Source organism: Schistocerca nitens, chromosome 4, assembly GCF_023898315.1.
Source record: "Schistocerca nitens isolate TAMUIC-IGC-003100 chromosome 4, iqSchNite1.1, whole genome shotgun sequence".
Classification (NCBI taxonomy): Eukaryota; Metazoa; Arthropoda; class Insecta; order Orthoptera; family Acrididae; genus Schistocerca; species Schistocerca nitens.
This window is the reverse complement of record NC_064617.1, coordinates 161,442,862-161,456,230: the sequence shown is the minus strand read 5'-3', so window position 1 is coordinate 161,456,230 and position 13,369 is coordinate 161,442,862. Positions and strand designations below refer to the sequence as shown.

At 45.1% G+C, this 13,369-nt stretch overlaps 1 protein-coding gene across 1 annotated transcript in view; it reads right to left on the bottom strand.

Annotated features, from left to right (window-relative positions):
* LOC126252176 (carcinine transporter-like) overlaps nt 1-13,369 on the bottom strand; it is a 92,649-nt gene that overhangs the window by 30,828 nt on the left and 48,452 nt on the right. The window contains exon 5 of the mRNA XM_049953046.1: nt 11,047-11,268. Within this exon, the coding sequence (XP_049809003.1) occupies nt 11,047-11,268 (222 nt within the window). The remainder of the gene's footprint in view (nt 1-11,046; nt 11,269-13,369) is intronic.

Genomic DNA, 13,369 nt, shown 5'->3' with positions numbered 1-13,369 from the left:
TCCATAACTGCAAAGATTTTCTCGGTGCAGGATTTTGTGCACAAAGTCACCTCCATATTATGTCCCACAAATGTTCGATGCGATTCGTGACGAGCGATCTGGATGGAAATATAATTTGCTCTAATTATCGAGAATGTTGTTCAAACCAATCACGATCAATTTATGGCCGGTGCCAAGGATGAGTTCTTTGGGATCATGAAGTCCATGAATAGCAGTAGATACTGTGCAATTATCCAAACATAATCATTTGCAGGCAATGATGGGTTCACTTGGACGAGAGGATTCAGTAAATTGCATGTAAACAGAGCCCTCAGCATTATAGAGCCACCAGCAGGTTGCAGAAGGCCTTGTTGACAAATTGGGTCAGTGGGTTCGTGGGCTCTGCGTCAAACTCGAGCCCTATCATCAGCTCCTACGATCCGAAATCGGGACTCATCTGACCAGGCTACGATTTTCTAGTCGACTTGGGTCCAAGTGACATGGTCACAGGCCCAGGAAAGGCGCTGCAGGTGATGTGGTGGTGTTAGAAAAGGCACTCTTGACAGTCGTCTGCTGCCATAGCCCATTAACGATAGATTTCGCGAATCTAACCTAACGATTAAGTTCGTTCCACCTCCCAGATCGATTTGTGTGTTTCTTCCACGCAGTTTTGCTTCCCCGTTACCAGTGACAGCTCTAGACAAACGCTGCTGCTCTCGGTCGATAGGTGACCATCGTCAGCCATTGCATTGTAGGTGGTGAGAGACAGTGCCTGAAATTTGAATTCCCTAGCAATTTCTGATATGTGATCCGAAATGTTATGTCCCATGCGTCTAGCTCCAACTACCATTCCAAGTTCAGAGTCTGCTAACTCCCGTCGTGCAACTGTAATCCCGTCGGAAACCTTTGCATATGAATCACGTGAGTACTATACATGACACATCAAGAAATGCACAGCCCTTTTGTACCTTGTGTACGCGATGCTACCGCCACCTCTATATGTACATTCCGCTATACCGTAACTCACCTCAGTGTATTCCTATATATTTTCCAGTGTCTATTCTTCATTCCCAGCATATGCAACTGTGTCTTATGTAGAACGAGCTATGGCGTTGTCTGCGAGCAAAAACTGCTGAGACAGCAAACCGCGCAACTATGTCTTGACAGTCTGCAACAAACCTGCCACGAGATTTCCATAGTACGCACTTGTGATGGTGTGCCCCTTATGAGCGTAATTTGTTACCGTTAGATCATGACATTCCCAAAAATACAGAACGTTACTTTATGGTGCGTACACTCGAGGCCAGTGAAGGCCAACAAACGACAGACACAGGATTCTGCAGAATGTTAATTGCTAGTGCATTGGCTTTCGGCTTCTCATCCTCACCAAATCAATGTCTTGGGGTCAAGGGATCCAGCCGTGTGGAATCGCAGGTGGCTCAGATAAGTTGTCGACGTAGCTGCCGTTTTGTTATTGTTACAAAGCAGCGTTTTAATTGCAATTTCACCTGCCGGTGTTATGAGGGAATACTAAGCTATAGCAGTCGTTGCATGCGCGGCATTTATTTTACTGCAAGAAAATGATCACCAGAAGAAACGACACTGGCGGACGAACTCTCTTTTAAAAAGTAGGGAGCAGTGTGGTGGGTCAAAATTAATGTCAACCTGAACGCCGATTCGTAATTGGGCAATTTCATAACTTTTTTTCCGGGGGGAAGCTACAGATTTCGAATTGTGATTGGATTGTCTAGATCCTAAAATTTCCAAAAGTGACACCTGTTTTAGGAGAGATGCACCTGGTGCACAAACGTTAATGGCCACTCCAAGTTTTGTTTGTTTCTCTTTGTCGTTCGAGGCCAAAAAAAGTCTTTTCAATGTCCTATATATTTCTTTCTTACAGATCACTTGCTCCCCTCCAAGCGTTCAATATTTTCAATTTCTTTTGGTAATAACTGTTCGTAGGGCCCATTTACGTGAGTTCAAAATAAAGCTGTATTAGTTTTAACGATCTCTCCATATTCCAGTCCATACTTCATTATTTTTGAACACACGGTACGTACACTCTTAGCCAAAGCCGGCATTGCCTTCACAGTTAACAGAAACGCTTGAAATAAAGTTTTTCGGGACAGGCACAAATCGAACTGAATATGTTTTATTGGGCAATTTCGCTCTGTAATTTAACAGTCAACTACTGTAGTTTGACACATAAATTGTAGAGTTTATGATGATGCTCATGTCAAATTAAAGGGCCAAATCGTGGAATAAATAATATTAAGTGCATAGAGCCGAACGTGGCTCGTGTTCCCTCCAATTATGCATTTTACATCCTGTTTCTAACGTACTTCCACCTCACTACGGTAATTTAAATAACCCCGTCACTGAGTTGTTGCTTTGCCTGACCGTGAGCGGCGTTAGCACTGCGTATCGATATATCCTCTCTCATTGTATCTTTGCTTGACTCCTATAACTTCCGGGTCTATGCTGTCGTAGGGGAGTTCGTCGCGAGTTCGGGTCTGCCAGTCGGTTGGGTCGCGTCGGGAGCCCAGTCCGAACCTGCCAGTCGGGGAGTTGTAATGCGGCACTAGTGTAGTCGGGTTGGAGCAGTGAGCTCTAAATCGACATGGCTCGCCCGACCATTGCCGCCACACATCACTTGAGCCGGGCCACGGCCTTGGTGGATCGTCGGTCGGTCGTCCAACTGGACGACACGTTTTGGCTCGCCGATCGTTCATGAGTCGGCTGTATGTGTACATCGACTCCCGATTTGTCTTAATTACTGTTGTGTATCGTTCAGCTCTTCGTGCAAGTGTTTGTCAGGTTGTGTGTGTAGTTTGCGTTATGTCTACTAACAACGATTTTAAATGTTGTCGGCATTCTGAGTGGAGTCGGTCGGTTGTTGCGAACGAGGGAATTTATCTCCGCGCGATGCAGTCGCCTGGGGCCGTTGGCAGTCCTAGCGCAGTGTCATAGCGTGTGTCGAGCGGTCCGATCGCTACGAGCTTCGTGGTTCACCGACCCAGAGCGTCACAGTTAAATAGTGGTTTCAATTACCCAAACCACGTCTATTCATGTTGTGGTGGTTCGCTTCGGTGGTTTGCTGTTGGGGAGGTTTTTCGGTGAGCAACACTGAATGGTTCTACTGCTGAGATTTAGCCTCCATGCGGTGCAATTAACTATTCTGGTCGACTATGATTTAAGTGCGCCAGTGGAATTTTCTGTCTTGTGGCCGTTAGTGTACTGCTTACCTGCCATGGGCTCTGACGTAAATTCTGGCAGTGTTCTTTTGAGGCAAGTTAACTATTAGCGTCTTTAAAAATCAAGTATACCAGCGGAATTCTCTGCCTAGTGGCCGTTGGTGTTCCGGTTACCTGCCCTGGCCACTAACGTAATTTCAGGCAGTGTTCTTTCGTCACCTGTTGTCGCTGTCCAACATGGTGTGTAATATCGACAGCTAATACATACTCCATTGTGGATTTTCAAGTTTGTAACATTGCCGGTTTGAGTTCTCATGTACTGATTGACGGGAAGCAACTCGTGTCGGTCGGTCTGTGGCCATCCCCTGGGTTGGTTCCGACGCATCAAGTGTATAGCTGGGCTCACCATCTGTCTCACCTAAGTGAACGGGGGCAGACCGACCTCCCTGGAAGCCTTGTGAGTGCCACCGGTGTTTAATTATCTGTTGTCAGCTATTTTAAATTTTAGGCTTATGGTTATCTGTTTGTTTTCTTAAAATTTTGCAAAATTAATTTTTAAATTTATCTTTCACGCTTAAATATAGCGGCCTTCTGCCTTAAGGGTCCATGGTAATATTTTCTGAAGTTTTGGAATTTAATTGTGGCCCTTAACCATTTGTATTGCATTTGGCGTATGTTGTTTTTCTTTTTATTATTTTATTGCTATCTTAACTGGATTTTTATCTTGTTAAGATTTCTTCTTGGAGGTCTTCAGCCGTAAAAGAGTTGCATTCGGCAAAGATTCGGCTATGTGCCGTTTTGGTTGTAAAGCTTATTGAATTACAATAAATTACAATTAGAAGCAGAAACTGACCTCAACCCTTGTCCCTTTCCACAATCCTATTACCTGTTCTGCCCAGCGGGTTTAGCGGGCGGTATCACTGTGTGGAACCGTGCTGGGCCCATAACCCAGAGGTCCGTGGATCGAAACCACGCTCTGCTACCAACCAAGGCGTACAACCCATGTCCCATTACTGCCTAATGAGCAAAATACTAGTTAAAGAAATGTCAGACTAATGCAGGCTTGGGGTGAAGGGTTTCTATCACACAGAATACAGGACGTCACTTTCAACGGAGATAAATTTTAAGATTAAAGACTAACATTAGTCCTACAGTAATGCAATGTTGGATCACAAATTTTCTTAAAATATGTAATAGCGTGTTTGATAACTTTAGAATTACCGTGAGGCTTGTACAGAGAACACAGAAAATTGTAGCGGAACGTAAGAACTGCAAAGCATCGACGCTTGAGGTCGAGGCTAGAATTTATCCCTCAAAACAAACTAATTAACGTACTGTATGCAAATAGACAGAAATTGCTTTTGCTGTATGACTGCGTGATTGCGGAACAACATCCGGCAGCAGTCACATCTATAAGATTTCTAGGAGAATATGGACGGAATGATCTCTAGTGGAACGGCCACATGTAATTAATAGCAGGTAAGTCAGACGCAACACTGAAATTCTTTGGAATAATCGTCAGGAAATGTAGTTCACCTATGACGGAAATAGCTTACAAAAATCTATTTCGACTAATAGCTGAATGTTTCTGGCAATGTAGGATCCGTTCCAGGAGTCATGGATAAAGGAAATACAGAAGTTCCAAAGTTGAGCAGTGCAGTTCGCTATAGGTTCATTTGGGAAGCGCGTTTCATTACACACTCTTTACTGTTTGCAAAAACGTCACGGAGATGTCCTTCCAAGTCCACTCGCAGACGCTTCAAGAGGTTTACTATTGAAGTATGTTAGTGTTCTTCCCAAGGCAAACCAACTAATACATCAGTAATAGTTTTGCACCACCCCGGTTCCCAGAACTCCAGAAGATAGACGTTATACTGTATCACAGAAACAGTCTCTTTGACTGCTCATAGATGTCACTAAACCCGCCCATTGATGTCAACAACCTTGTATGAGTAGCGCCTAATAAGACGGAGGGGGTCCGACAGCCGATCGTTTCCAGTCATTCCACAAGGAAGGAGGTACACGGCTAGTGTTATCTGTAGTTCAATTATACCTAGACGGTCAATACCGCAGTTTGATCGCGTCCGCGTTGTTACTTTGTGCCAGGAAGGGCTCTTAACAAGGAAAGTGAACCAAAGCGACGTTGTTCGGACATTCAGGAGATAGAGAGAGATAGGAACTGTCGATGACATGCCTCGCTCTGGCCGCCCAAGGGCTACATCTACAGTGGTTGACCGCTACCTACGGATTATGGCTCGGAAGAATCCTGACAGCAGCGCCAACATATTGAATAATGCTTTTTGTGCAGCACAGGACGTCGTGTTACGACTCAAACTGTGTGCAATAGGCTGTATGATACGCAACGTCACTTCCGACGTCCATGGCGAGGTCCATCATTGCAACCATGATACCATGCAGCGCGGTACAGATTGTCCCAACATCATGCCGAATGGACAGCTCAGTATTGGAATTATGTTTCTTCACCGATGAGTATCGCATATGCCTTCAACCAGACAATCGTCGGAGACGTGTTTGGAGGCATCCCGGTCAGGCTGAACGTCTTAGACACACCGTCCAGCGAGTGCAGCAAGGTGGAGGTTTCCTGCTGTTTTGGTGTGGCGCTATGTGGGGTCGACGCACGCCGCTGGTGGTCATGGGAGGCGCCGTAACGGTTGTACGATACTTCAATGCCATCCTCCGACCGATAGTGTAACGATATCGGGAGCATATTGGCGAGGCATTCGTCTTCATGGAGCACAGTTCGCGCCACCCCCCCCCCCTCACCCTCACCTCCCTCCGCGCACATCTTGTGAATGACTTCCTTCAGGAGAACGACGTCACTCGACTAGAGTGGCCAGCGTGATCTCCAGACATGTATCATATGGACCATGAATAGAATAGATTGAAAAGCGCTGTTTATGAACGACGTGACCCACCAACCACTCTGGGGGATCTACGCCGAATCGCCGTTGATGAATGGGATAATCTGGACCAAAAGTGCCTTGCTGAACTTGTGGATAGTATGCCACGATGGATACAGGCAAGCATCAATGCAAGAGGACGTGCTACTGGGTATTAGAGGTACCGGTGTGTACAGCAATGTGGACCCCCACCTCTGAAGGTCTAGCTGTATTGTGGTACAACATGCACTGTGTGGTTTTCATGAGCAATAAAAAGGGCGAAAATGATGTTTATGTTGATCTCTATTCCAATTCTCTATACAAGTTCCGGAACTCTCGGAAACGAGGTAATGTAAAACGTTTTTTGGTATGTGTGTATTGCCCCTCGCCAAAATCCTTAAAGACAAAACTAAAATTATTTGAGTCGACAAGGGAATAGCGTCTTTGATTAGTCATCAAAATTCCCTGTATTCCGCGTTCGACAACCACCACCCCTTAAATTTGGATTAATAATCAGCACTGGCGACCGAAGACTTCCGGCATATGAACTCATCCTCATTCTGCTAATGGTTTTCTCAAAGAGGACGGTGGAGCATACAGAGGTTTAGGGGAACTATCTTCTCCGTGGGATAGGAAGCTGCACCTGCAGGGCAGAAGAGTCATCAATGATCAACGGCATGACGACGCAAACTGCAATTGAAACCACTGCCTTAAAGACATTTAGCGTGTTTCCAGAGGCCATGAGGCCTGTTAATGAAAAAGTGTACTGATGATACCTCCATTGGCAAACGACTCCAGAATAGTCCCTCATTCGGATCTCCGGGAGGGGACTTCCTAGGGAGATGTGACCATGAGAAAATATTGAATAACCAACGAAAGGATAACGTTCTACGAGACGGGGTGTGGAGCGTCGGAAGTTTGAACGTGTTAGGGAAGCTAGAAAATCTGAAAAGGCAAATGCAAATGCTTAATCTAGACATTCTAGCGGTCATTGAAGTGACGTGGGAAGACGAAAAGGATTTCTGGTCAGATGAGTATAGGGTAATATGGACAGCAGCAGAAAATGGTATAACGAGAGTAGGGTTCGTTATGAATAGGAAGGTAGGACAGAGAGTGTGTTACTGTGAACAATTCAGTTATACGGTTGTTCTTATCGGAATAGACAGCAAACCAATACCGACAACGATAATTCAGGTATACAGGGCGACGTCGCAATCTGAAGATGAAGAGATGGATAAAGTGTATGAGGATACTGAGACGGTAATACAGTTTGTAAAGAGAGATGAAAATCTAATAGTCATGGGAGACTGGAATGCATTTGTAGGGGAAGGAGTAGAAGAAAAGGTTACAGGAGAATATGGGCATGAGACAAGGAATGAGGGAGGAGAAAGACTAATTGAGTTCTGTAATAAATTTCTACTAGTAATAGTGAATACTGTGTTCAACAACCTTAAGAAAAGGTGTTATGCATGGGAAAAGCCGGGTGCTACGGTTAGATTTCAGATAGAGTACATCATGGTCAACACTGGACTCGCATTCGGGAGGACGACGGTTCAATCCCTCGTCCGGCTATCCTGATTTAGTTTTTCAGTGATATCCCTAAATCGCTCCAGGCAAATGACTTCCTTTGTAAGGGCAAGGCCGACTTCCTTCCCTAATCCGATGAGACCGATGACCTCGCTGTTCCGTCTCTTCCCCCAAACAATAAAATCTAACATCATGGTCAGACAGAGATTCCGAAATCAGATACTGTATGGTATGGCGTACCCAGGTGTTGATATAGACTCAGATCACAATATAGTGGTGTCGAAGAGTAGGCTGAAGTTTGAGAGATTAGTCAGGAAGAATCAGTACGCAAGGAAGTGGGATACAGAAGGACTAAACACTGACGAGATACGCTTTAAGTTAGCTAAGGATATAGATACATCAAGAAGGAACTGTTCAGCAGTCAGTGCAGTTGAAGAGGAATGAACATCTCTAAACCTGCCATCACAGAAGTTGGAAAGGATAACATATGTGCAAACAAGGTAACTGCGAAAATATCATGGGTATTAGAAGAAATATTCACTTGGTCGATGAAAGAAGAAAGTAAAGAATTGTTCAGGGAAATTCAGTGATTCAGGAATACAAGTCGCTGAGGAATGCAAAAAGAAGGAAGTGCAGGGAATCTAAGCGAAATGACTATATGAGAGATGTGACTCAGCATACAGAAAAGCATATAGTAATGACCAAACAAATATCGGTGAAATTAAAAGGAAGGGTGCTAACGTTAAGATTGCTAAGGGAATTCCACTGTTGATTGCAAAGGTGAGAGGGCATGGGTGGAAAGAGTACATTGAAGGTCTCTGTGATGGGGAAGATTTTTGTGATGTGATAGAAGAAGAAACAGAATTCGATTTAGAAGAGATAGAGGATCCAGTATTGGAATCAGAATTTAAAAGAGATGGGAGGATTTACGATCAAATAAGACAGAAGGGATAGATAATATTCCGTGAGAATTTCTAAAATCATTGGGTAAAATGGCAACAAAACAATTTTTCACGTAGGTATGTAGAATGTATGACACTGGCGACATACCATCTGACTTATGGAAAACATCATACCCACATTCTTGAGACTGCAAGAGCTGACAAGAGCCACAATTATCGCTCTATCAGCTTAACACCTCATGCAAATCGCTCTGAGCACTATGGGACTTAACAGCTGTGGTCATCAGTCCCCTAGAACTTAGAACTACTTAAACCTAACTAACCTAAGGACATCACACACATCCATGCCCGAGGCAGGATTCGAACCTGCGACCGTAGCAGTCGCGCGGTTCCGGACTGCGCGCCTAGAACCGCGAGACCACCGCGGCCGGCAACACCTCATGCATCCAAGATGCTAACAAAAATAATACACAGAAGGATAGAGAAGAAAACTTAAGGTTGGTTAAATGACCATCAGTTTGACTTCAGGTAAGGTAAAGGCAGCAGGGATGCAGTTCTGATGTCGCCGTTGATAATGGAAGCAACATTAAAGACAAAAGAAGTCATGTTCATGGGATTTGTCCACATGAAAAAACATTCGACAACGCAATATGGTGCAAGATGTTCGGAATTCTGAAAAATATAGGGCTAAGCTATAGGGAGAGACAGGTAATATACAATATGTACAAGACCCAAAACGGAATAACAAGAGTGGACAACCGAGAACGATGTGCTCGGATTAAAAAGGGTGTAAGAAAACGATGTGGTCTTTCGCCCCTACTGTTCAGTCTGTACATCGAAGAAGCAATGACGGAAATAAAAGAAAGGTTGAGGAGTTGAATCAAAAATAAAGTTGAAAGGATATCAATGATACGATTGCCAGACGTCTCTGGAATCCGTAATGAATGTGAAGAGGAATTGCATGATCTGCTGAATGGAATGAGCAATCTAATGAGTACATAATATGGATTGAGAGTAAATACAAGGAAGACATAAGCAATGAGAGGTAGCAGATATGAGAACAGGTAGAAACTTAGCATCAGGGTTGATGATCACGGATTAGATGAAGTTAAGGAATTCTGCTACCTAGACAGAAAAATAACCAATTACAGAGGGAGTAAGAAGGACATCAGAAGCAGAATAGCAATGGAAAAAAGGGCATTCCCAGTCTAGAGGGTTTACTATTGTCAAACATAGGTTTGAGGAAAAATTCTGAGAATGTGGTTTGGAGTACGGTATTGCGTGGTAGTGAAATATAGACTATGGAAAAACCGAACAGAAGAGAATCGATGTTATGCTACAGACGAATGTTGAAAATTATGTGGACTGATAAGGTAAAAAATGAGGAGGTTCGGAGCAGAATCGGAAAGGAAAGGACTCTGTGGAACACACTGACAAGGAGAAGAGATAGTATGATGAGATATCTGTTAAGACATGTGAGAATATCTTCAATGGCACTAGAGGCGGCTGTATAGGGGGAAAACTGTAGACGAAGGCAGAGATAGGGACACATCCTGCAAATAAATGAGGACGTGGGTTGCAACTGCTATTCTGACATGAAGAGTCTGTCAAGAGGAGAATGTTCGTGGCGGGCCGCATTAACCGGTCGTGAGTCTGCTGGCTGAAAAAGTAAGGGGGCAGAGATGATCAGCAATCATTCTGCCCGCAAAGTATCCGTGACTAAAACAGAAGGTTGGAAAATGACAGCCTAAACTACACACTCAAAGGTGCTTGCGCAGTATAGTTGTAGACGTGTCTTACTTCTTGTCTGGGTATGTTAGCTCAAACATGGCAGTCTTATTTGTTTACACTACTTAATCTGGTGAGGACAACATTTCGGGTAGATTACATCTGACGACAGCATATGTCAGCACCTCGATGTGTATCACGTTTACCATGTGCTGAGGGAATTTGTGTTGCGCTTGAGACAGGCTCCAAAGCTGAAATTACGGTAGACATTAAAATTTTATTACCCTGAAATGCAGGGAATGTTCGCACAGAGAAACTTAAAAATGACTTCGGTCCGAAAGAAATAAAGGGTGGTTCTTAATTGTTGATGTAGCTCCCCATTCATGTCGATGTACTTAAGTTCAGTATGTTCAGTTGTCCTTCAGTCTCTATTCATTTCACGATGACATTAAAGCAAACAGAGCAAGCTGATGTAACATCACTCTCTTAGCAATCTCCATATTACATTAAAAGTGATTGTTCGATGCATGAACTGAACACGCCCATGGAGCTCTCTGTTGCACATCTTGCAAATTGTGACAAGTAGAATTGTGTGGTTTCATCGAAACACCTCGTAATATTTTATTCTGGTTCAATTTTAGGGAAACTGATTACACGTACCGTATTATTTTCTTCTACAATGAATTTGTGTTAGCGGCTCAACCTCTGTTTAAACAGCAAGAGGAGAAAACTGTCAACGATACCCCTGTGACGTTCTGCATTTACAATGATTCGTCAAATGAGTTCTTTGGCCGCCTTTTTCCCGTCCTCACATACCTTGCAGTGATGAGCAGCACCGTATTCTTGAAGACGTTCCAGCTGGAGAAGAGGCTGAGGAAGCCCTTCCTATCTTTCTGGGCCTTGGCCACGGTCCGCATCACCCGTGGTGCGAACGGAGGCAGCTGTCCGCCGTTGGTCGTGGCGATGCGGCACAGCAGCCTCAGGGCTTCCTCCTCGCGACCTCTACACGCCAGCCACCGAGGCGACTCCGGGAACCACCTGCGAGCACCAGAGTCAGTCACCTGAAAATTTTCTCCATGAAATAGATCGTAAAGTCTCGGTCTTAGGTTGCGAAAGAAGTTGTGAGTACAGTCGGTGATAAGGAATAGGAGGTAATCCATAGTCACACCCACAAGTCATCCCTATCGATCAGTTTTCATATCATTATTTTACAGTAGAAGGTGTAATTTTATCACCTTACCGTCCGTCATACCAGTATATCTCTGCAGAACAACATCAATTTTCATTAGACTCAAACCAATGGTACACAGTGATTCTTGAGTTTCTCCCGGCGTATTTGAAAATCAAAATATCCACGGGTGTACTGCCGGTCTACAGTGTCCAACGGGCACAATATTTCGGCGATCATACATGTCGCCATCATCAGGTGAACTGACGGACTGAGCTCCTGTGAACGTGCCGGCACGGAGACCCGTACGCTATGGCTGCTCAGAGGGAACTGGGTTCGGTCGCGGCGGCGGCCGATTTAAGTACCATCCGCACGTGGCGCGCTCCCTCCGCTGTCCGCGCCCCGCGTCACGGTCGTGCGGTGGAACAGATTGCGACGGCGTCTGAGATGGCGTCGGTGTGATGGCTCTGTCCGCCGTGGTCGTCACAACTATACGTTTGCTCGATTTACTCTTGATGAACCCAATCACTAGTTCCCATGCCTTGCTAAGATTATAGCCACAGTCACGGTTTATGAGGTCCTCATTGGTGCGAATTTCGATGGCCTCTCTAACAACGCTGTCCCAGTATCTCGACGTCTGTACCAGAATCCTCGTGCGTTCATATTCCATAGCGTGATTTTCCGACAAACAATGTTCAGCGACTGCCGACTTGCTCGGATACATCAGTCGAGTGTGCCTCTGGTGTTCACGGCATCGATCCTCGACGGTACGCATCGTCTGACCAATATACCACTTGCCACATTGACACGGAATCTGGTACACGCCGGCCTTCCTCAAACCGAGGTCATCTTTGGCGCTCCCCACCAGTGCACGAGTTTTATTCGGAGGACAAAACACAGTCCCGACCCGGTGTTTCTTCAAAATGCGGGCGATTTTCCCCGAGAGTGCGCCTGTATATGAAATAAACCAGTGCCTACCTCCTCTCTCGTGATTTCATCCATCTCCACAGGTTGTGCTGTAGTGGTTGGGCGGAGAGCACGTTGAATATGCCACTGTGAGTACCAATTTTTTCGAAATACAGTTCTCAGATGTTCCAATTCCTGGGGAAGACTCTCTGCGGCAGAGATAGTGCGCACCCCATGTACTAGAGTTTTATGTACCCCATTCCTCTGTGAAGGGTGGTGGCAGCTGTCTGCGTGCAAATGCAGATCAGTGTGCGTTGTCTTCCGATACACCCCATGACCTAGGGTGCCGTCAGCGCTTCTCTTGACCAAGACGTCAAGGAAAGGTAGTTTACCCTCCGTTTCAGTCTCCATAGTGAATTTGATGTTGGGGTGTATGGAGTTTAGATTTTGGACAGTGTAGACCGGCAGTACACCCGTGGATGTTTTGATTATCAATGGTACATACTTTGCTACGATAAGGACGTAAGATACAATGACTGAAATACCATGAAGGAGATGTGTGACATAAATGAAAGTTGGGTGATGCGTTCTACATCTGAAAAAAAGATATCCACTCAAATTTTGGCCTCAGTAACCTATTAGCGGCGCTAGTAGTGCCACTACGAGGATGAAAATACACGTCATAGCGGTCGTGAGTGTTAGTTAGCTTTGAGACTGGACGATGTGAGTTGATATTCAAAAATGCCTTTAGTGCGACAAAGATGACGTTATGAACATCCCACTGAGCTTTAACGATGTCGCGTAATAGGACTACGGGATGCTGGACGTTCCTTCTGCGATACTGCAGAAAGACTTGTGAGGAATGTAGCCACTGAACATGACTGCTGGCAGCGAAAGTTATGGTAATGTAAGGTCGGGAGAAGGCCGGGTCCAGGACAGTCACGCCGGCCGCGGTGGTCTAGCGGTTCTAGGCGCTCAGTCCGGAACCGCGCGACTGCTACGGTCGCAGGTTCGAATCCTGCCTCGGGCATGGATATGTGTGATGTCCTTAGGTTCGTTAGGTTT